General features: G+C 45.9%; 1 protein-coding gene across 1 annotated transcript in view; it reads right to left on the reverse strand.

The window, feature by feature from the left end:
- Nucleotides 1-1,959: 1,959 nt before the first annotated feature.
- Nucleotides 1,960-21,080, reverse strand: part of LOC121166957 (LHFPL tetraspan subfamily member 3 protein) — a 192,059-nt gene continuing 172,938 nt past the window's right edge. The window contains exon 3 of the mRNA XM_040996300.1: nt 1,960-2,007. Coding sequence (XP_040852234.1) covers nt 1,991-2,007 — 17 coding nt within the window. The 3' untranslated portion in view covers nt 1,960-1,990. The remainder of the gene's footprint in view (nt 2,008-21,080) is intronic.

Below are 21,080 nucleotides of genomic sequence, written 5' to 3' on the forward strand. Positions count from 1 at the left end.
TTGGCTGTGAGTCAGCTTCCGGTCCTTTCTTTGTTCGGTGACGATTTTTTTTTCCCCCTAAGCTCCTGATTCCCAGAGTCTGAGAATCTGCATTCCCAAGCATTTGCTGGGTGATGCCCAGGCTGCTGGTCTGGTGGGGGGAGCTGGGGTGCAACTTGACCAGCGCTGGTTTAGAAGAACGAAAATGCAATCTGGCAGTAGTTGGTGCAACCCATTGAACTGTCGTAAGGGAAGCCCTTGGCCCAGTGTTGGGAGCTGTGGTCCTGGGGGCTTGTGGGAAGAGGGGTATCTGGGCCAGAAAGGCAGGGGTCAGTCATCTCATCCTTGCTTCCAGACAGAACTTGGAGGAACTTGGCTGCAGTTTAGGGGCAGCATGGGCTTTATCTCAGACGGCTGCCGATTCTAATACGGCCACTAGAGGGCAGAGAAGGATTTTTTATTAAAAGGGTCTGGGAGGACCTGAAACAGGCTGAAAATCCCTTTCCTTCCCGAGCTGGTTGACTTGTCAGGGCGCTGCGAGGGGTGGCACGGGAGGTATTGTCAAGCCACGGAAATCATGCGTGTTCGTGGTAGTCCCAGAAGGAAGGCCGCTCCTGGCCGGATGCACTGCCTTGTAAACGTCCCCATTAGGCCAAACTTAACTGATGGAAGCTCAAAGTGGGCCCACTTGTACTGCCCAACTGTGTCTTTCCTTCCCTGACAGCGGAGGATGCATACCGCCGGGAGGAAACCAGCTGTGCACCAGCCCCAACTTAACGAGCAAACTTCTCTTCATGTCCTGTGTGAAAGTTTGAAAGCCTCCTTCTATAAACTTAGACCCCAGGGTCCTGGAAGGTGCTGGAACTTTCCCAGGAACAGGACCTGAGGCTCTTCCCTCCGGGATGTGAGCTTGTTTTATCCAGGGTACTCCGGGGTCCCTAGCAGAGAGAAATGGCCTGGGACACGGCACCGACCCATGGCTTTGATTGAGAAGAGGCGGCTTGGGGGTCCTGCCCCGTGGCGGGCTGCCTGCTCTCCTGTTAGGCCCTCATTTATTTTCCATGAATGAAGGGAATTGTAGGTAGGATATCGTGCTAGCAGCTCATCAGCTCCTGAGTTCCGTGCCTGTGTCTGAGCCCCGAGGGAGCTTGGGTGGCGGTCAGGCAGGCCGGGGGTGTCTTCAATTTAAAATTTTTGTCTCTGATACCCAGTTTGAAAAGTTTCAGACCCACCACCCCACAGGACACTTCAGCAAGGTTGGCAACAGAGGTCGTGCCAAATTCTCTCCCCTCCCCATTACCTCATGCGGGGACGCACCGCACAGTGAGCCAGGGTCTTATTTGCTAATGCGCCATGGGGAGGAACAAACCCACCCTCCCTCTTTTATTGACTCTGCTTGCCTACTTGGTCAGGCATGGGGCTCGCTCAAAAGTTGAAATGAGGTTTATGCAGAAGCAAGCAACACCCAAAGGAATTGTGCGCGTGTGCGCGCCTGCAGGCGCATGCGAGGAAGGGCCACAGGGCTGTGCGTGTGTGTGTTTTCCCCAAGTATCCACTCTCGGGTCATCCGACAGCACAGCGAGCTGCGAATGGGGCTGTGCGACGCGGCACAGAATCCCACGGGCACGCATCCATGGCTGGGGCGCGACGGCGCGGAGCACCGAGCACCCCATTCATTGCACCCTTCCCTGCAGCGTGCCCAAGCTCCTTCCACCTGGGAGGTGCCAGGCTGGCACCTGCGAGGGGGCTGTGGCTTCTGCTCCTGGCAGAGGACGGGGCGCGAAGCACGTAGACAGGAGCCCATGAGGTGTCCATGAGCGTTCATGCGGCCCAAGCGCCCGCCGAAGCACAAGTCCGAGCGCAGCAGCGGGAAGGACATGCGGGGCCGGAAGCAGAAGCAGAAGCGCAGGACACACAGCTGGCCCTCCTCCCCGCCACCTGCCACCCTCCCCGGCCCCCCGGAGCCATGCTCACACTTACATGGTGTGGTCTCACACTACCTCAGTCTGCCTTAAGCATTTCCATCCTCTGAGAGTGTGCGGTGGGAGGGGAAAAACAGAACGGGGAGAAAGTTAAGCATCATTTTTTCTGGATCAGAATCCAGCAGTAACACCACCACGGTTCCTGGCGGGTCCGCTCAGTGCGCGGAAACCTCTCTCGGCTTGGAGGAGGCCCTGGTGAAGGAGGAAGGCCCCGGCCTGGCAGCCAGGCAGGTTGGCTGACCTTCGCAGCCGGTTCTGCCGTTTGCTAGCCTGCGAGGACCTCTGCCAGCGGGGCTGCGCGCAGCACTTACCTCCAGAGCTTGCATTGCGCTTGGTGTGAATTGATTCGTGTGAAACCCTTGGGACAGTTTTAGTCAACACTAAGCACTACTCAAGCATTGGAGAGCCTCCTATTGTTTTTATTGGTCCCAGCGCGGTAGCCTAGCAGTTAAAGTCCTAGCCTTGAACGCGCCCGGAATCCCATATGGGCGCCAATTCTAATCCCGGTGGCCCCACTTCCCATCCAGCTCCCTGCTCGTGGTCTTGGAAAGCAGTCAAGGACTCCCAAAACCTTGGGACCCTGCACCCACGTGGGAGACCTGGAGTAGTATTTGTGACGCTAATGCTTGTTTTAGGAAATGAAAAGGATTCCTGTTTTGAACCGCAGCCGCCCCGTGGATGTCAGGCAGGAAGCCCCGTTGCTGAACAAGCACTCTACACCTCACCTGGCTTTGTGTTTTTACAACTTCACCAGTTTAACACGGACTTTCTGTCCTCCCTCCGGTGACAGGTGGCTGAGACAGCCAGCCCGTCCTTTGAGGGCGAATTGCTCTCTTCCTGACAGTCTTGCTCTGTTCACTGCTCACAGCCTGCTGGCACTTGGCTGGCACTTGCTGGGGAGTGGCTCTGACTTCTGCTTTCATCTACTGCTGGGTCAGAGCTGTTTTTTCCTTCATGAAGAATTCACTCCCTGGTGGGGATGGTAGCTTCTTCCTGGCACACAGGGCATGGCTGCTAATTGTGTTTCGGATATGATGGAAAATGTTTTAAAAATTGGAATGGGTCCTACTTTCGTTTTTTTTTTTTTTCAAAAGGCTGTTATTCTGTACAACATGTCTTAGGATGATAGCCATTAGCCATATGTGGCTATTTAAGCTGAAATCTAAATTAAAAAAAAATACAATGAAAAATTCAGGGGCGGGCATTGCGGTGCAGCACGATAAACAACTGCTTGTGACACCAACCTCTTATATCATAGTGGCAGTTCAAGTCCCAGCTCTCTCCACTTCAGCTTCCCGCCAACACATCTGGGAAGGCAACAGGTGATGCCCTAACAACCTAAACACCTGCCACCCACCCACGAGGAAGACCGTGATGGGGTTCCTGGCTGAAACTCAGCCTGGCTCAAGTTCAGCTATTGAGGCCATTTGGGGAAAGAAGCAGTAGATGAAAGGTCTCTTATCTCTCTCCCTTTCTCGATTACTTTTCCTCTTGAACAATAAATAAGTCAATAATGAAAGAATTCATGTCTTCTGTCTATTCAGACACATGTTTTGTCCAAAGCTACGTGTCTAGGGCATGTTGTCCACTGTAGGACAGTGCCGCCTTCTGTCATTTATGATGCTTCGGTGAGAGTGGCTTGCAAGCTGTGAATTCTGTTGCATGTAAGCATGTCCGTCAGCTTCAGTCAGAACCCATCTGTGCAACATGGAGGGTGACAATTTCATGAACGAGACAGCTGGAGCTTGAGTGCCCTGTTGCTCCAATCGGCACACGAAGCCTCCTCGCTTACCGTGGCGTCTAAGAAGGTCAGACTCCATTTAAACGAGAGGATGGCACTGCTGACTCCACACAGTGGCTCTTTTCAATGGAAGAGTGCAAGCGGCGTGGGGTGACTGTGGAAATGCATGAGGCATGCCCTAGCTGGATACAGCCAGGGCTGGGATTCACTGGGGAGTGCGGGGGTGGGTGGGAGCTGTGTGTGGATCGTTTGACAAACTCCTCAGCTGTTCTTCGGTGTCTTCCCCAGCCTCAGTCTCTTCAAGCTGAGAATCGGACACCAGAGCCATTTATGTAGGCTAAGCTCATGAGCCCTAATGTAGGTTAATCTTGGATTACTGGGACTGGTCTTAAGCGTAGCTATGCACCAAATGCAAGTACAGTGGGCAGATCTTCTGGTTAGCTTATTCTGTTTTTTTTTTTTCCCCCCAAAGCGGTACAGGTATTACTGAAGGCAAACTAGCATTTATTCATTCATTCAAGAGTCACTGAGTTTGCAGCAATGTCTGTGTTGCACTGTCCTGCATACTGTGGGTTTTGGTGAATCAAGAAGGGTTCGGGAGCATGCTACTCAATTCCTTTATGGAGTCCAGAGTCAGTCTGACTTTCAAGTTCATCATTTCTTGTGTGTGGACTTAGGCAAAATTACTAGGGCTTTCGGAGGCTCCATTTCTTGCACTAAACTGGAGCTAACACTAATGCTTAAGTCGCGGGGTGAGGATTCGGAAGGAAGTAGAGGTTGGGGTCTGATGGAATGCAGAGCTAGGACAATCCTTTCCACGGACTCATTCTGACCCTCTGGTTTGCTTTTTTTGTATCAGGTGGGAATGTTGAAAAGAAAACTCTTAAAGCAAGGTGGTGAGCTTTTAGGGATGGGCCAAAGGGTATGTCAGTGAGAGACAGGTAATGCTGCAGGACTCTGTTGAACTCTAGATTCAACGTGCTTTTAATAAGGAGTGACATTTTGGGGCAGAAAGAACACAAATTATGAAGAAAATTCTTTCTGATATGTGCACACAAACCTTATACATTAAAATCACTGACTGTCACCTTATGTTCAACCAGAGGATATAATGCAAAGATATTAACATCTCCTGGCGGAATGGTGGGCAGTCTGAGTGGTGCTCAAGAGTATCGTGAAATAAATTCTGCAGCAGTTCCCGAAGGATTTCTTCAGGATTAAAAGAAACTGATCTTTTAATTTCATTTTTTTCCTGTCAAATTTTGAAAAATCCTCAACCAACCAACTCTAGGTATTCCAATTTAAAGGACCAATGATGGCAATCCAGTGCATCTAAACTTTCCAAGATATCAAATATTCAAGTGTTCAAATATTTCTGCACAAAGCCCTTCTGCTGGAGCTGAAGCAATAAAACTCAATGCTACTGACCACGAGTTTCCACGTCAACATTTTCTCACTGTTTTCTCACTGACTTTGACCAACACACATGGAAATGGCCCAAGACAAGGAGACAGGAGGAGCCAGGGGGCTGGAAAATTTACGTAATGCCTACATCATTTTCCCCTCAAATCATCCAAGGACCTCATCAGGATTAGGGCTTGGAGAGAGCTACTGTATGCCTGGCTTTTTCAAAAGCTCTTGGACTGGAAGTGGAGCAGCTGGGGCTTGAACTGGTGGCCGTAAGGGGTGCAATGACTTTACCAGCTATGTCACAGTGGTAACTCCTGAATAAATAAATCATTTTAGAAAAACGAAGATGACAGTACCACATTATAAAGCAGTTCAGTGAGGTGGCCCCAGTGTTGATTACATTAGATTTCCCAGGGCGACATCCTACTTATTTGCATCACAAGCTGTCTATCAGAAGCGCTGGGTTCACTTGAAGATTTGGCTTCCGCCGAGGAGTAGCTGAGACAGGTAAGTGTACTGGAAGGGTAATTCAAGACTTCATTTCAGAATCAAGAGAGAATTTCCTGCCCCAGTTCTGCCTGCAGAGTGGATCTACATCAAAGTACCTCTTGCCCACAGCTGCAGGTGCTTCTGAGCGGAACTCTCCCCTGTGTCTGTTCTTTGCAGGGAAGGGAGGCAGTCCCCGCTTGTCTCAGCCAGGGTCCTGCTGCTCCCTGTGATCCACGCTGCCTGGGAGGAAGAAAAGGAGGAGGAGGAGACAGGAGGGTTGGGAGCCCATGCTAGTCCACACAGCCTCACTTCACCTTCGTCCCAATCTGTCACAAATACTCTTTAAAACCCATGGTTTGGATTCTTCTTTGCAAGTGATTTCCTGTCATGTTTATCAAGGACCCAAACACTGTGACATGGTATTTATTTATTTTTTTTAAGTGGAGAAAACATTCAGTGAAGATATATTCCATTGTGGCTAGGCTTGGCGGGTTCCATTCTGCCAATGAGCAGTGCGGGATGGTTTTTGGGGAGGCACGTGGAAGTTCCCAGGGAAAGGAGACATGCATTCCGAGCTGAAGTTGAGAAAGCCTGGGTGTGTCTGGGGGAGGAGAACATTGGTGTCAGGACCTCAACCGCTGGAGTTGATGATGGTGTTGGGTTTGCTTCGCAGTTTTTGCTCCCAAAGACTTAGAAGGCATCTGGCCTCCTGTGGCACCTTGAAGCCCAGAGGTCTCTGTTTCTTTGAGATACGGGGGGGAGTTAAGGTGCCTGTTGCAAATCTGTGTTCGCCGAGGTGGTGGGAGTCTGAGAGTGGAGAAAGCCCCTGCTTGGGAGAAATGGGGCTCGCCTTGGGCCTGGTAGGCGTGTGGGCGTTGTAGGCTCTCTTGCCCTCGTGGGCCTCTGGGTCCTGCTTCTAAACGAAAGCAAGCTGCACATCAGGTGGGCTGCTAGGGGACTTCGACAAGAAGTTCTCTGTCCCAATTTTGCTGGAGACTTCAGTCTGGACTGCTTATTTCCTCCCAATCCCTGTTGGTTTAGGGAACTGTATCCTGGGCGTGCGGCTTACACTACGCTATCTTCAAAACCCAGAGCATCACGTCAGTTACTCAGAGACCGAAGGGGAGCACTGACACTTTAATGTGGAGCCACATAGGCAACAGAAGATGTTTGCAGAAAATTGAGCCATGGCAAGCTTTAGTGAATTCCAGGTAGCACTATATTAATTGCAATGGCTGTAATTAGGAATTTTCTGCTTTGGGATTATTTATTAGAGATGCCAGTATTTTCCCCAACATCCATGTGAGTGAAGGACCAAGATCAAGGTGGAAGATTCTTTTTTTTTTTTTTTCAATTGCCTAAGAGGGATCAAATTAAGCTGATGATTCATTTAGTAACAGTGGGGATGGTTTGGGGCTTTGCCTAATGCTTGACGTCGAGTAAAATAAACATCATGGATGCAGATGGAGGTCATGATATAGCAGTAGCTGGCATAACAAGAAAAAAATTCAAAGACATATAGTTAAGATGCATGTGGACTGGGGTGCTCACATCAGCTGCCGGGGGGAGGCAAGGAATCCCACCAGTGAGGGCGTTGAAGGCACCACTTCGTACCATGTTGTTTGGGACCGTTGTGATAATTCCTGCAGGGTGGTGAAAAACCTCTCTTTGACATTGAAAGAAAATAAAGCAGATCAGGAAAACGAGCTGTAGTATTTCTCAGGCATTTAGGCACACCTGCTCCTTAAAGTTTAGAAATGGATGAGGTGGCCCCTACTGCCTCAGTCAATCCTTCCTCTGATTCAATCATTTCTCTTGCTTGCTCTATAAGGACGCTGGCTGGTTGTCATCTTCAGTGATGCTGGGAATGCTCTATATAGTTAGCGTTAGTCACCTGTGTCTACTGAGTATTTGAACTATGGTTAATGTGACTACGTTAGAAAAAAATTCTATCTAATGTTTATCATTTACATTTAAATAACAAGTGCAGATACATGAGGAGTCAGTACAAGGGGAAGATTTCAAAGTGCAGACAATGCATAAGCACATGGATATTCTAGGAGAACCGCATACGCTAGTGGTTAATGAATTTTTTTAAATTATTTATTTTATTGGAAAGTCAGATGCACAGAGAGGAGGAGAGACAGAGGAAGATCTTCTGTCTGATGATTCACTCCCCAAGTGGCTGCAATGGCCGGTGCTGTGCCTATCTGAAGCCAGGAGCCAGGAACTTCTTTCCGGGTCTCCCACGTGGGTGCAGGGTCCCAAAGCTTTGGGCTGTCCTCGACTGCTTTCCCAGGCCACAAGCAAGGAGCTGGATGGGAAGTGGAACTGCTGGGATTAGGCGCCCATATCGGATCCTGGCGCGGTTCAAAGCGAGGACCTTAACCATTATGCTATCATGCTGGGCCCTAGGGGTTAATGAATTAATGTTAATGGTTGAGGGATCAAGGGTGGAGCCTTGATCTAACTGTAGTATCTGTAAGGAGATCTTTAAGTAGAAGGTCTGTAAGTCCCTGGGGGCTTGCCCTTGGGAGGCATGCAAATTGGGAGTGATGCAAATTAGGCTCAAGTGTTCTTTCTCTGCTTCCTGGCTCCACCCATGTTCCTTTCTCCCGCACAAACTCAATTAACACCAGCCTCTACCCCATCCGATACCAGACCAATGGGGCTGTCTAACTTGGACTGTGAACCTCTGAGCTATCAGTCAACCTTCCTAAGTGGCTTCTCTCATATATTGTATTAGTTTTTTTTAAAAAAAATTATTGAGTGATTTATTTAAAAGGCAGAGTGATGTATACATGGAGGGAGAGGGAGATGGAGAAAGAGAAAAAGAGAGGAAGGGAGGAAGGGAGGGAGGGAGAGAGAAAGAGAGATCTTCCATTCTCTGGTTTACTCCCCAAATGGCTGCCAAAACTCTAGACTGGGCTAGATTGAAAGCAGGAGCCAGGAACTCCATCTGGGTCTCCCACGTACCTGGACCATTTGCTGTCTTCCCAGGTGGGAGATAGATTGGAAGCTGAGTAACCAGGATTTGAACCAGTATCCTGATATGGGTTGCCAGCGTTGCAAGCAGCAGCTTATACCACATGCTACAGCATAGATGTCCTTTCAAGTGTTTCAGTTGAAGTAATGAAAATCTGACAAGTGCAGGTCAATGCCTGACACTCAGCTGGACATTTAGATGATTGAAAAAGTGGCATTTATGTGACAGAACTTCCCAAAGAATAGGAGAGCCTGCTCTTTTCTGATTGTGGCATTTAGTCGGGTTAAGTCAGTAGTTAGAGAAATTGGATCAGATCAGGAGGAAAGGAGAGGACTCTACGGGCTGAATAAAGAGCTTTAAAAACATCAGAGCTTTTATTCAGCGTGTAGATGTGTTCAACAATCTAGAGGTACTGCTTGTATACACAGCGTACTGGGCAGGGTTCTATAGGGAGATCATAAAACGAGAATGACAAACCAGTCCTAGCTAACAAAGATAAGAGCAGCACAAAGGAAGAACCCTAGTAAACGCTCAGAGAGGCAGAGATAGGGAGATTCCTAATTTCAGGGGAGAGCTTCTGTGGGGGTGGGGTGGGGTGGGCCAGAGTGCAACGGGGCGTGGACTGGGCATTGAAGAGTTTGCCAGGAAGAGAATAGTGAGGGAACTCCAGGAAGATCAGAGGAGTCAGCAGCTGGGAAATTAAGATGGTCATCAGACTTGTGTGCTTGACCCCGGTGGCAAGAGAAAAGAGGGTAATGAGGTCCCTTTGGAAATGCATTTTCTTAGCCAATACAGTAGCGTTGCAACAACCCAAGGCAGGAGGCCAGCAGGGAGGAGTTAAACAAGGTAAGAGGATTCTGTTCCCAGATGGAGAATGTTTAGGCCTGAGCTCTTTGCCATGTTGAGCGCCATGCTCCATGATGGAGCTGCCCAGCTCTGACAGCCATTAGGTGCCTTAGTAACAGGGTCAGAAGTTCCTTTTGTGAGTTGTCCTCAAAAGACCAATGGAGACATTTCAAATGGTGCTCAAGAGATTAAATTCAACATCTTCTTTATACAATCAAGTACAGTAATTGAAAAAAGGATTCTGAAGCCGCAGTTACCAGAGAGAACTCAAATTAAGATCAGAGGTGAGGATTTCACATCCAGGAAAACAGAATAGTTGCAAGCTAGGGTGCAAATCTGTGGTTTGCACAGGCTACCTGGTTATCTTTGGCAAAGGCACTCCTTTATGAAGCAATCTTGGAGATATCACGGTGATATGCACAGCCCTGAAGCTTAGTTCCAGGCCCCAAGTTCCAACAGCAGAATGAAATCTTGCTAGGTCAAAGAGAACGAGCTTTGGAATAGGTGTAAGATTTTGAGACATCACCCAGGCTGATGATTCTTACTGCCTCCGGCGGGCCAAGTGGAGGGAACAGCCTGGAGTCTGCTGGCACATGCAGTAGCTATGGCATTCCCCACCCTAAGAAACCTAAGAAGCCAGTGTTTCCTCTGGGACCCAAGGCTTCAAGTTGTTCTTTTGGGCAGAAATTTCCATTTTGTACTCCCAGGGATCAAGGCATTCACTCTACACTTTAGAATGGGTGATTGGACATAGATTATGGGGCTGATTACCACCGTGCGAGGAAGCAGTGCCGTATGAAGTGCTATAGTCAGCTACTGAAGAAAAAGTTTGGCCTGTCTAATCTGAATGAGCTAAGTAGTTCTGTGCGTAAATCTTTTGTTTTACAAAGGAGACAGGGGAAATATAATGACTATTCCTGTCGTGGTGTGACATCCACACCCCGAGAACTGAGATGAGACAGAGTGCAGCTTTTCTCTGCTCCCCGACAAGTCGTGACTGCAGGAGCTGACCTCCCTGAATGTCAGACCCAAGAGGGACTCCAGGATATGACAGGGCAGGTTATGGATGTAGAGCTGAGTTGAAATCAGAGAGGGAACTAGCACTGGGTCAGAGCCTGAACAGGAGGAAGAAAAGGCAAGCCTGGCAGAATTCTTTGTCCGCTTTTGATAAATCACGGTGATTGCAAATCTAAGATGTCCACCTTCAGCTTCCTCCATATCACTGCCTAATTAAGGACTTTTTGGAGTGTGAGAAGCAGAGCACACATTTGGAAAAGTGCACAGGGTGCACAAACTACAAATGCACAACCTGACAAGTAAGGAATATCGGTGTAACCGCCACTCAGTCAAGAACTAGGACACTGCAGCATCTTGGAAGTCTCCGGCATTTTTGCCCAGTCACAAACCTTTCTCTCTCACCCAGGGGTAACTGCTACGCTGACTTTCACGGGAATTACTTTCTGGCATTTGCTTTTTTAGGTTACAAGATGCTATGTGAAATTGTTGATTTTAGAATAACACTACAGATATTCTTTTATGTTTCCCTTCTCTCATTTAATTTTGTACTTTGTAAGCCTCATCCGTGCTGATGTTGGTATCTGGGGGTCTTTTGTCTCCATTGCTCTGGAGTATTTTCATACCATGTGAAGATTTTTATAATTGATAATATCCATTTTAAAGCAAGATTTATTTATCTGAAAAAGGCTAGTGACAGATAGAGTGGTAGAGAAAGAGATAGGTAAAGAAAGATCTTTCATCCAACGGCTTACTCCCCAAATGGCTTCGACAGCTGGGGCTGCACGAGGGCAGAAGCCAGAAGCCAGGAACTGCATCCAGATCTCTCACGTGGATGGACGATGTTGAGCCATTTTCTATTGCATTCCCAGCATGTTAGCAAGAAATTGGATCGGAAATGGAGCAGCTGGGGCTCAAACTGGCACTGCAATATTGGAACCTGTGTGTTGGCCCTTATCCATCCATTGTACTAGGCATGGCCACTGTTTTTTTCCTCTCTTTTCCTTTTTGGGGTCACCCACTTTCTTAGAACTTGCTGGTTCTGTATCAGCAGTGGTTCTGCCAATAAATAATAAGTTCAGAGGGAATATTTTTTAGATTACAATGAAGATCAGTCATTGGGTGCGACATCAATCACTTTTGAAGTAAGACAGTAAACAGAGGGCTCATGTTAGCTCAGATGCCGAGGAAAGCCTTTTTTTTTTTTTTGCTCCTCTGGTAAATCTTGAATATTTACTTGCTGTAATTTGTCAGTTCTTGGGAAAAAATCTTTGTATTATTGCATCTAGGATAACAAGTTATTGACTATGAGGTTAAATTGTTCTTGTTGGCGAGACATATTAATTCTGCAAACTCTTCATTCTCCAAAATCGGCTTTCTCTCATTATGATATAATCAGCTAGGTGGTGACTCCAATAAATACCTTCATGTTATTTCAGGCTGATCCTTCAAAGTGAGAATGAACGAAAAGCAGGAAGCACTTTAATACATGCACCCGTTGACACGAGTGTTGACAAAGACGGATGCTTAGCGCAGACATGACATCTGTCATAATAATGATAATTGCTACTGATTTAGATGACTACAGCAACAACGTGCTGTCATCAAGATAGAGAATGTTGCAGAGGCAACAGCAGACTCTTAGGAACTATTTTTCCTTCTCCATCAGGGATATATGAAGGTACCTCTAAAAATTTATTGAAAATGGAAGTAAAAATGAATTTTAGTGCAAAAACCCATGTTTAAGAAAACGACTTCGAAAAGTTAATGAACAATTCACACAAGAAAAATATGCATGCATTTCAGCACTTTTTGGGCACCAAATAAACTTATTTTTTCATTTCAATTTTTTTTTATGGGAATGAAGACTTCAAAATCGCCCCCCCTTTTTTTTTGGAAGGCACCATTCAACCCATGACAAGGTCATGGGAGTAAGTGAAATTGGCAGCAAGAACAAGAAGAAGCGGGGCAGGACTGAGTGCACTAGTGTACAGTGTCGAAGAGTCACTGTGAGTAAAAGCGGGACCTGGAGGAGGAAGGGAGGGGAATGAGTACAAAGTGTGACCCCAGGCAGGGTCCACGGCAAAACGTTGCTGGTGTCCTTCCACTATCCCACAGCCCAGTCCTGCCAGTACTTTGTAATATTTTGCTCTCGGCTGAATGAAGACAAAAGGACTCCGTAAGCACTAATAGGGAATTCATCTTCATTATGGCACTGTCAACAATTTAATTCATGTGATTGCTTATTTCTCATGTTGAAAATATTCCAAAGAGCATAACGGACATGTATCCTAGATAGGTCCTGAATGTTTTTCATTTCAGTAATCTCTCACTGAAAGAGTGTGAGTCTTTACTGGAATGAGAATTTGATACTTTGTTTCCCAGAATCAAGAATTTATGTTTGTAGCAAACACAGCTTGGGCCTCTATGAAATTCCCTTATTGGTTTAGGACTCTGCAGATGTCAAGAACCATCTGAGAATTCTTGGGATAAACTGCAGTAGAAAACATTTCCCTAATGGAGTCAGTTTTATCTTCAATTCATTATTCAGAAGATACAATATCTCTGTAAGCAACTTACAAACAACTTAGTCCTGAACTAATTGGAACTTAAGTGCCAGTGAAATTATTATGTGTTGTGGCTTTTAGATACCCAAATGGCCTTAATAGCAATTTGAAAAAAAAAAACACCCAAAAAACAAATGAACATCCCTCTCATCCCCAGCTTGTTCTCTGCCAAACACTTGCACGGGCAGCAGCCCCGTGGCAGGCAGAGCCATTGCCTCACCAAAGACCTGCGGTAACTGCTACCCTGTGCTGTGTGTTCTATCGCATTAGAACATGGCCTGCGGCAGGCTTGAATTATCCATAAAAGCACCACCTAGAGTCTCCTTTTTAGTGCTCTATCACAAAGCATAGCATGATTTGCTGTGTCATGTGACTGAAATATTAACGCTGAGTTGTAAAATCACACAGTCCCCAGGGGGAACAGATCCCTGGGCTTAGACTCAGCAATGCAGGAAGCACAGAGCTGGTGAAAGTTATTTTAGAGACCTCGAATCACAAAGGTGTGGATGGGAGCCACAGAGGAAGTATGTGTGAGCAGAGAAGGAATTTGGCTTAACAAACTTTGTAGCGAAGAGGGAAGAGGAGTCATGCAGCATAAGGGCTTTCCCATGTGCAGGGAGCCTGGAGCAGGCAGGCTGCACTTAGAAAAAAAGGACGGTTACCTACAAGACAAGCGCCCAGCAGCCTTGAGTTGGGAAGAGGGCTGCAGACATAACCGCAGGGCTGGAGGATGGCGACAGCTGGGTGCCCGCTGAGTGCAGGCTGCACGATGCAGTCGTAGCAAGGCAAACTTAGGAAGGACATTCATCAAGGTAAAAGCAAAAGGGAAATGAGGTGCTTCAGGGCACAGTGTGTGGGAAGCAACAGTGTGATGGAAATCATTAGAGAGAAACCCACCGCTCCCTGCCTGCCCACCCCCTTCACCTCTCCAACCCAGCAGGCTCTTTTACCTACAGGATCTCTGCTTCCTGCTGGGAAAATGGTGGGCAGAGAGGTCAGAAACCAGGAGTAGAGCCGCCCAAGGGCCATCTTCATCTTTCCTTCATGGTGGTGTCCTGACAAATGAGGAGGTCGGGATCAGAGCTCTTGGGGTGTATTTCCCCCTGGGTTGATCAGGCTCAGCAGAAGGCACAACACTGACCCTCCCAACCAGATTTCCCATCAGGACCTTTCTGCTTGATTTGGAGCCTCTGATCCAACTCTGGCCACACTTTTCGCACCTTACCAAGCTGTCTTTTCCATTTGTCACAGTTCACTTGGTTATAAAATATGGATTGACTTTGAACTCCTGGGATCGTAGGAGTTTCTGCCTTTGTTTCCTGACTCTATGACCTTCAAACGTGATAAGAAAATCTTTTCCTCCCTGCTAAGTGTCACAGAAGGCCATTCCTTGGCCTGCTGAAATTGGTAGCCCTTACACCCATGGTAGTGGGGAAGATGGCTGCTCAGGGATATTTTTGCTTTTTGAAAAATATGCCCTTTGTCCTGATGAATTGCATTTTGTGTACATACGGGTTGAATTTAATGCAGCCCACATGGTCACAGTCTCTAAAACTTAAAAAAAAAAAAAAAGAAATGAGTACAGCAATTGCTCCTTCCACACAGGGTCACAGAGCTTTAGTTCTGATTTAATGACTTGCTAATGACTTGCTTGCTTGAGTCCCTACTTGAATCCTTACTGAGGCACCAGCGAGCTGGTTTGAAGCTGCCGCTGAAACAGCCCATCACATCCCATACATGAGCTGAAGGATGACAGGAGAGCCAGTTGCTATGACACTTGTCACAGCAAAAGGCAGAAGCCCTGGCACTAATGTGGGCAGAGATGCGCTTTTTAGATAGAGAATTTAATGGGCCTGTGAGTATTACAGATGAATTCTAATGGGCATGAAATGAACACATTTGTACGTGTGTAAACCTGGCTCATTTACCACAGTAAATGTAAGATGCTCCACCAACTTAGTTCAAGAGGTTCAGGGGGGAAGTGAGGGGCAAGGGAAAGCTCTGAAGAAACTCAGAAAAACAAATATTCTAGGAGCTGTTGTGGGGGTGGTAGGATGGTACTGGTTGATATGACTGGACACGTGGGGTTTGAATTGTCCTTTTTCTCAGAAGACCTGGGCCTTTTAGATTTACTGTCCTTGTATCCAACTGGGAGGATTCCAGAGAGACTTCTGGCAGGTTCTTATGAAAAATGTTCTGAGATTGACAGTTCCTTTGGGGACAAAAGGACAGCGTGTGTCTGTTTACTTCACTTTGCTTTTCCTTAGAACTTACCAATGCAAACTTTCACTCAGGCAATGAAGGCTCTCAAAATGTCATAATGAACATTGTTTAAAGAAGAGAGGAAGCGAGGCAGGGACACAGGACACGGGAGAGAACAGAAGGTAGTTGTGCTGGTCTTGCTTCCTGTCACCCGGAAGGCTGATGTCCCCGAGATGGGATGGTGGGGAGTGGGAATTATGGTAATTAGGATGTCCCAAGGCAGCTCGTGCTCTGCGTTGCCTTCATGTCATTGTCTCCTTGGAGATGAAATAATACACTCCTGTGTTGGAACTGAAGGGTTATTGGGATTCCAAAACACAGTGGCATCAGAGAGCATGTCCGACCCCACTTCCTAGAATGGCTTTCTGTGGAAGGAAGGCTGGTGGCTTAGAAGAATCAAGTGACTCATTTCTAGGGGACCTTAGAGACTTCAGAAAGATGTATAACATTTTGAAAAACTTCCCTGTGGATCTGTTATCCAGACGCTGTCTCGTTTGGTTGTGCGATGAGTTTTCCAAATCATTTGTTTTCCTTTCTGCCTCTTACTCAAGTCATTTTGCCTTCTGAGACACTCCAGTTGCAGGAAAAGCACGCAGGGAGACAAGGATGACTCATTTTTTCTTCCTTTGAAGGTCACAACAGTTTCTCCCACCAGCCCAGCAAATGCCCTCCAGCTCAGGCCCTGATCTTTTCCCATCTACTGTGAGATGTGACTGGCAATTTCTCACTGAAGATGGAGGAGTGGATTCTCCTTAACTCACTGTCAGTCACCATATGGGTCACCTTTGCTTTCACTTTGAATTAGCCAGGGAAAGGAAAGGAAAGGAATGGCTGGAAAAGCTGAACTGCAGGTCTGGTTGGAAGTTCTTGTAGCCCGATGCAACAGAAGGAAAACTCCCAGTTGCTATTTTTTTTGGGGAAGAAGCTATTAGGGAAACATTAGCTCCTGAATTTAGTGTCTCATACACATCGCTAACTATGTGATGAACACCTGCTTTAAAAGTGGAGCTTATTCTGACAGCCACCGTAATTCTTCTTGTTTGCCTTCAACGCAAGCCCTGTAGTTCCAATTATTCTACATGATCCCCACGTGGTAAACGCACACAGCCTTCATCTCCTTGCCTTTTCTGAAAAGGCCTGTGGCAACTTGGTCCACGTTTTGATTATTATTCGAGTCATACCAAGCAGGAATAGCAACGCTCAGCATTCATCCTCTGCTAATAATGATGATGGCATTGAGAAGCTTCAAGGCCGGGATCCTCCGATACCATTTTCTCATTTTGTGAAAGAGACTAGGGCTCCAGTGCCGCCCCCACCCCTTGCCCCCAGCGAGTTGGCTAGTTGGAGCAGATTCAGAAAAGCAAGGGAATGCAAAGGCTTTCAAGCATAAATGTTTTATTGCGGCATCATATGTACTATGCTCCCATAGTGTGTGTGTGTGTGTGTGTGTGTGTGTGTGTGGTGTGTGTGTGTGGGGGGTTGAGGGGGAGTGTGCAGATCAGCTGTGTCAGCTCAGTGAGGTCACTGAGTGAAGCACCTGGCTCATCAGGGCTCAGCTCTGTTCCCTTCCCACACACACCATCTTGACTTCTCATACTTGACTGTGTTCAGATTCCACGTGAACAGACCCAAAGCCCTTTCCTCGATGCTTTTCCCATGACCTCAATTTCCTTGGGTACTGCACGAGACAGTGTCCAACACAAGAGGTTTCAAAAATGAGCCCCATCAGGAGAATGAAATGGAAATTTGAAGTGGGGTTGCCTCTGTGTTCGAGGTGACAGCTCTGTGGTTTCCCAAAGGTAGAGACAAAGGGGTTGGAGTTAAGCTGCAATAAAAAAAAAAAGCCAAGGGCAAAAGCAAAAACCCCAGAACAGACCTGATCAGTTCCTATCTGGTCAGCTATGTGGGAGATGACCCAGTTGCTGTTGGATGGGTAAAATTCAAGTGTGAGTTCAAATTGCTCTATAGAAAAATGTATTACCTTTTTATGGCTGTTACTGATTTTCATCCTAACATATTACGATTCTTGACAATATTGCTTTTTCATGACTGACATCTTCGTAGATCCAGAGGCAGAAATATCACCTGATGGTTTTCAACATTTCTTCACGATGTGCAACTGATTTGGCACATCTCATTCCCTATTGTGCAAACGGAGCCTTTTTGCTTCTTTGTGTTCCAGTGCAAATGTTCCTCGCTTCTGCTTTCCCCTTTTCTTTATGAGATAATGTTGTTGTACACACTTGATAACCCTACTTTCTTATACAGTGGTCTTGAAGGGATCTTACAAATGTAAGTTGGGATCCAAAGAACCAGCTGACCACCGAATCAGTGGTCATTTCACGTGATGTCTCTCAGCTTAGCATCTTTTGGCTTCTCTGTGCACAGTCAGATACTTCCTTAAACAGGTATTTTTCTCATTTATATACTTTAATGATTTTTCTAAATTTAAAAAGAATTTTGGGCGGTGGTATTGTGGTGCAGCACAGGTTAAGCTGTAGCCTGATCCAGTTTCCTGCTAACATGACTCAAGTACTTGGTTCAGATCTTACTATTGCAGCCTTTTGGGGACTGAACCGATGCATGGAAGAGCTCTCCCTTTAAGTCTTTAAAAGAATATATATATATATTAGCAGTGGGATTGCAGGGTCATATGGCAAGTGCAATTTAAAAATAAGGAGTCAGAAAAAGCAAGCTAGCAGCAACTACAGAGTCGCTGAGCTCCTGTCGGTGTCCAGGATTATGTACAAGCGCTCGAACCCTGGGAATAATGCTGTTGTTTTTTAAAGAAAGATTCGTTCACACGAAAGTGTCGAGGATGAAAGAATAAGAAGGAGAGTGAGAGAGAAATTTTCCATCAGCAATTTCACTCCCCCACATGGCTGCAATGGCTGGAGCTCAGCCAGTTTGGAGCCAAGAGCCAGGAATTTCCTTGAGGTGCAAGGGCACAGGCACCTCGGCTGGTCATCTTCTGCTGCATTTCCAGGCATATTAGCCTATATTGGAAGTGGAGCAACTGAGATTCAGACTGGCACCTAGATGGGATTCTGTTGCTACAGGCAAATGCCTTATCAACTATGCCATAGTGCTGGCCCCTCCTTCTCTTTTTCACTAAAGCAAAGAACAACAATCATAAAAACCCCAGCGAAAATACAAGTAAAGGAGAATAATGCGTGCGTAACATTGAGTTCTCATAACATTAAAAAAGCAAAGGAAGTATTTTCCAGTGACATTACTCCAACTCCAGGATTTGAAACTATTAGTATTTTATGCTGTGTCTCATAAACATGGCTGATCATCACAAGACTTGAGCGCCCACAGGGAATGTTAGATTATCTTTTCACATAGCAGAAATGTAATTTTACCTTTTAGAAATGAAATTGGAGCTATTTTAAGATAGTTGATTTCGCTAGTGCTTCTCAAATTATAGGACAAGATGGCAGTTTTTTTTTTTTTTTAACGCATTAAAAGATAAGTGGCTTTCGTGCAGTGTTTACCAGGCATCCAGACTCTTGGCATATCTGAGGATCATCTCACTTTTCTGCTGTTTAAGTTATGAAAATGGGAAAATGGACTCGATCTGGCTCATCTTGTGAGTGAAGGGATAATATCACAGTGGTGAAAGCAAGCTACTGGAACAAAGTGTTTGGGGGAGCTTTCTTCCTCAGAGCTGTCAGCATCAGAGAGCTGAGGAGCTGTAAGAGCTCAGAGTGCAATGGTTTTCAGAGTGCAAAGGTTCTGTCTCAACCTCGCTTCTGGATGTAGCTTTCTGTTTCTGCAGATCCCAGGAGGCAGTGGTGATGGCTCACGAGGCTGGGTCACTGCCATCCAGATGCGAGGTATAGATCGATTTCCTGGCTCCTGGCTTCGTTTCCAGCCAAGAGCCGTGGGCATTTGGGATGTGATTCAGCAGTTAGGATCTGTCTGTCTTTGTCTCTCAAAAAATTATAAAGCATGCAAAAAATTATAAAGCACGCAAATCATTTACCTATCCTTGATAATTTGTGTTGTTAGAACAAATAAACAGAATTAGATTGCACTAAAATAACATTATTAGATAGATCTTTGCTTCATGTTTTAGGTGGAACATCAGCACATACCTGACAGTACCAAGCCCTCCCATGTTGGCTTTTTTTTAAGATGGCATCTACTTTTCAAATCCTCTTAATCCCATGCCCACAAGGAATTAGATAGTGTCATGAGAAATGTTAATAAGTCTGTCAGGGGAATATGTTTCTAAGTGACAGATTCAAAAATTTAACCCTGATAATAATAATAATAGCTGCCATTGGCACGCACTGCAGTATGGCATGCATTGGATTAACCACCTTACATAATCTCAGCCAGAGATCTGGGAAAGTAGGAGGGATGGAGGGAGAGAGAGCGAAGGATTCAGACAAAGTAGCAGAGGAGGCAGGGACATAGGGTAGTAGCAAAATGAGAGACAATCAGTTCCACTATTGTTTCCCATGCAGTTAAGAGAAATCTGTTTGAATTCTGGCTTCTTAAAAAAAAAAAATCCACATAACCTGAAATTTACCAAATTAATAGTTGTTACGTGTGTCACTCAGTCGTGTTAAGCATCTTCCTAGTTGTTGTGTAATAACTTTTCTGAACATTTTCATCTTGTAAAACTGAAAGTTTACACTCATGAAATAACTCCCCCACCTTCCATTTCCCCTGCCCTTGGCAGCGTCATCATTCTTTTTGTTTCTATGAGTTTGAGATAGATATTTGGGTCGCTTCTAACCCTTGGGGAGAGTGCTGTAGTGAATTTAGATGTACAAATCTCTCTTTGAAATCCTGAATTCTCAAAAGTAGGATTACTGAATGATATGCTAAGTCCATTTTAGACTTTTAAGGAAATTTCATACTCTTGTTTTAATACCACTCTCTAGTTCCAGTTGTGAAGAAAAGATAACTATATTGCACATTAGCTGTATGTTTGTCAGAGTATGTGCAAAACTTTATTTAATCCCTAAGACAACATTCTGAAGAGGTTTTATTGCAACATATTTTTTTCCAGAGGGAAATCCAGAAATTTTAGGTAGGATACCAGACAATAATTAGGATATAGGACTCTTCTAATTTTCCAGTGTAGCAATTTTGACATTTTATTTCTACTGGAAAGAGCTCAGTTTCTCAAGTCCCCAAGTGTTTCATGAATGTTTTTCATCATTTTGGGAATCACAAGTTTACGTTTAAAATGACTGAAGGTCAGTACTGAAACCACCACTCTTGGGGAATCCCAGGTCCCGATTCTTCGGAAAATACAAGTAGCTCTTGTTTTCTTTTTTTAAGATTTATTTATTTTTATTGGAAAGTCGGATATACAGAGAGGAGGAGAGACAGAGAAGATCTTCCACCCATTGATTCACTCCCCAAGTGGCTGCAACGGCCGGAGCTGAGCCAATCCGAAGCTAGGAGACCAGAGCCTCTTCCGGGTCTCCCATTGCAGGTGCAGAGTCCCAAGGCCTTTTTTGGGCCATTCTCGATTGCTTTCCAAGGCCACAAGCAGGGAACTGGATGGGAAGCGGGGCTGCCGGGATTCAAAGTGGCATCCATATGGGATCCCGTCGCACATGCAAGGCAAGGACGTTAGCCACTAGGCTATTGCTGCATGCCTGCTCTTTGTTTTATATCAGCAATAGCAATCTGGGTGAGCAATATGCTGAGCTTTTTGTTTTCAGTTTGGCGTCTGCACGGTACTCAGTTGCTGCTATTGTGTGGAATTAACGAATAGTTTGCAAACTGGCATCACTTTTGTGAAAGCTGATGGACGTGTTAATTACACTGTTTTTAGA

The sequence above is a fragment of the Ochotona curzoniae genome, unplaced genomic scaffold, assembly GCF_017591425.1.
Source record: "Ochotona curzoniae isolate NIBS_2020 unplaced genomic scaffold, NIBS_Ocur_1.0 patch266, whole genome shotgun sequence".
Lineage (NCBI taxonomy): Eukaryota > Metazoa > Chordata > Mammalia > Lagomorpha > Ochotonidae > Ochotona > Ochotona curzoniae.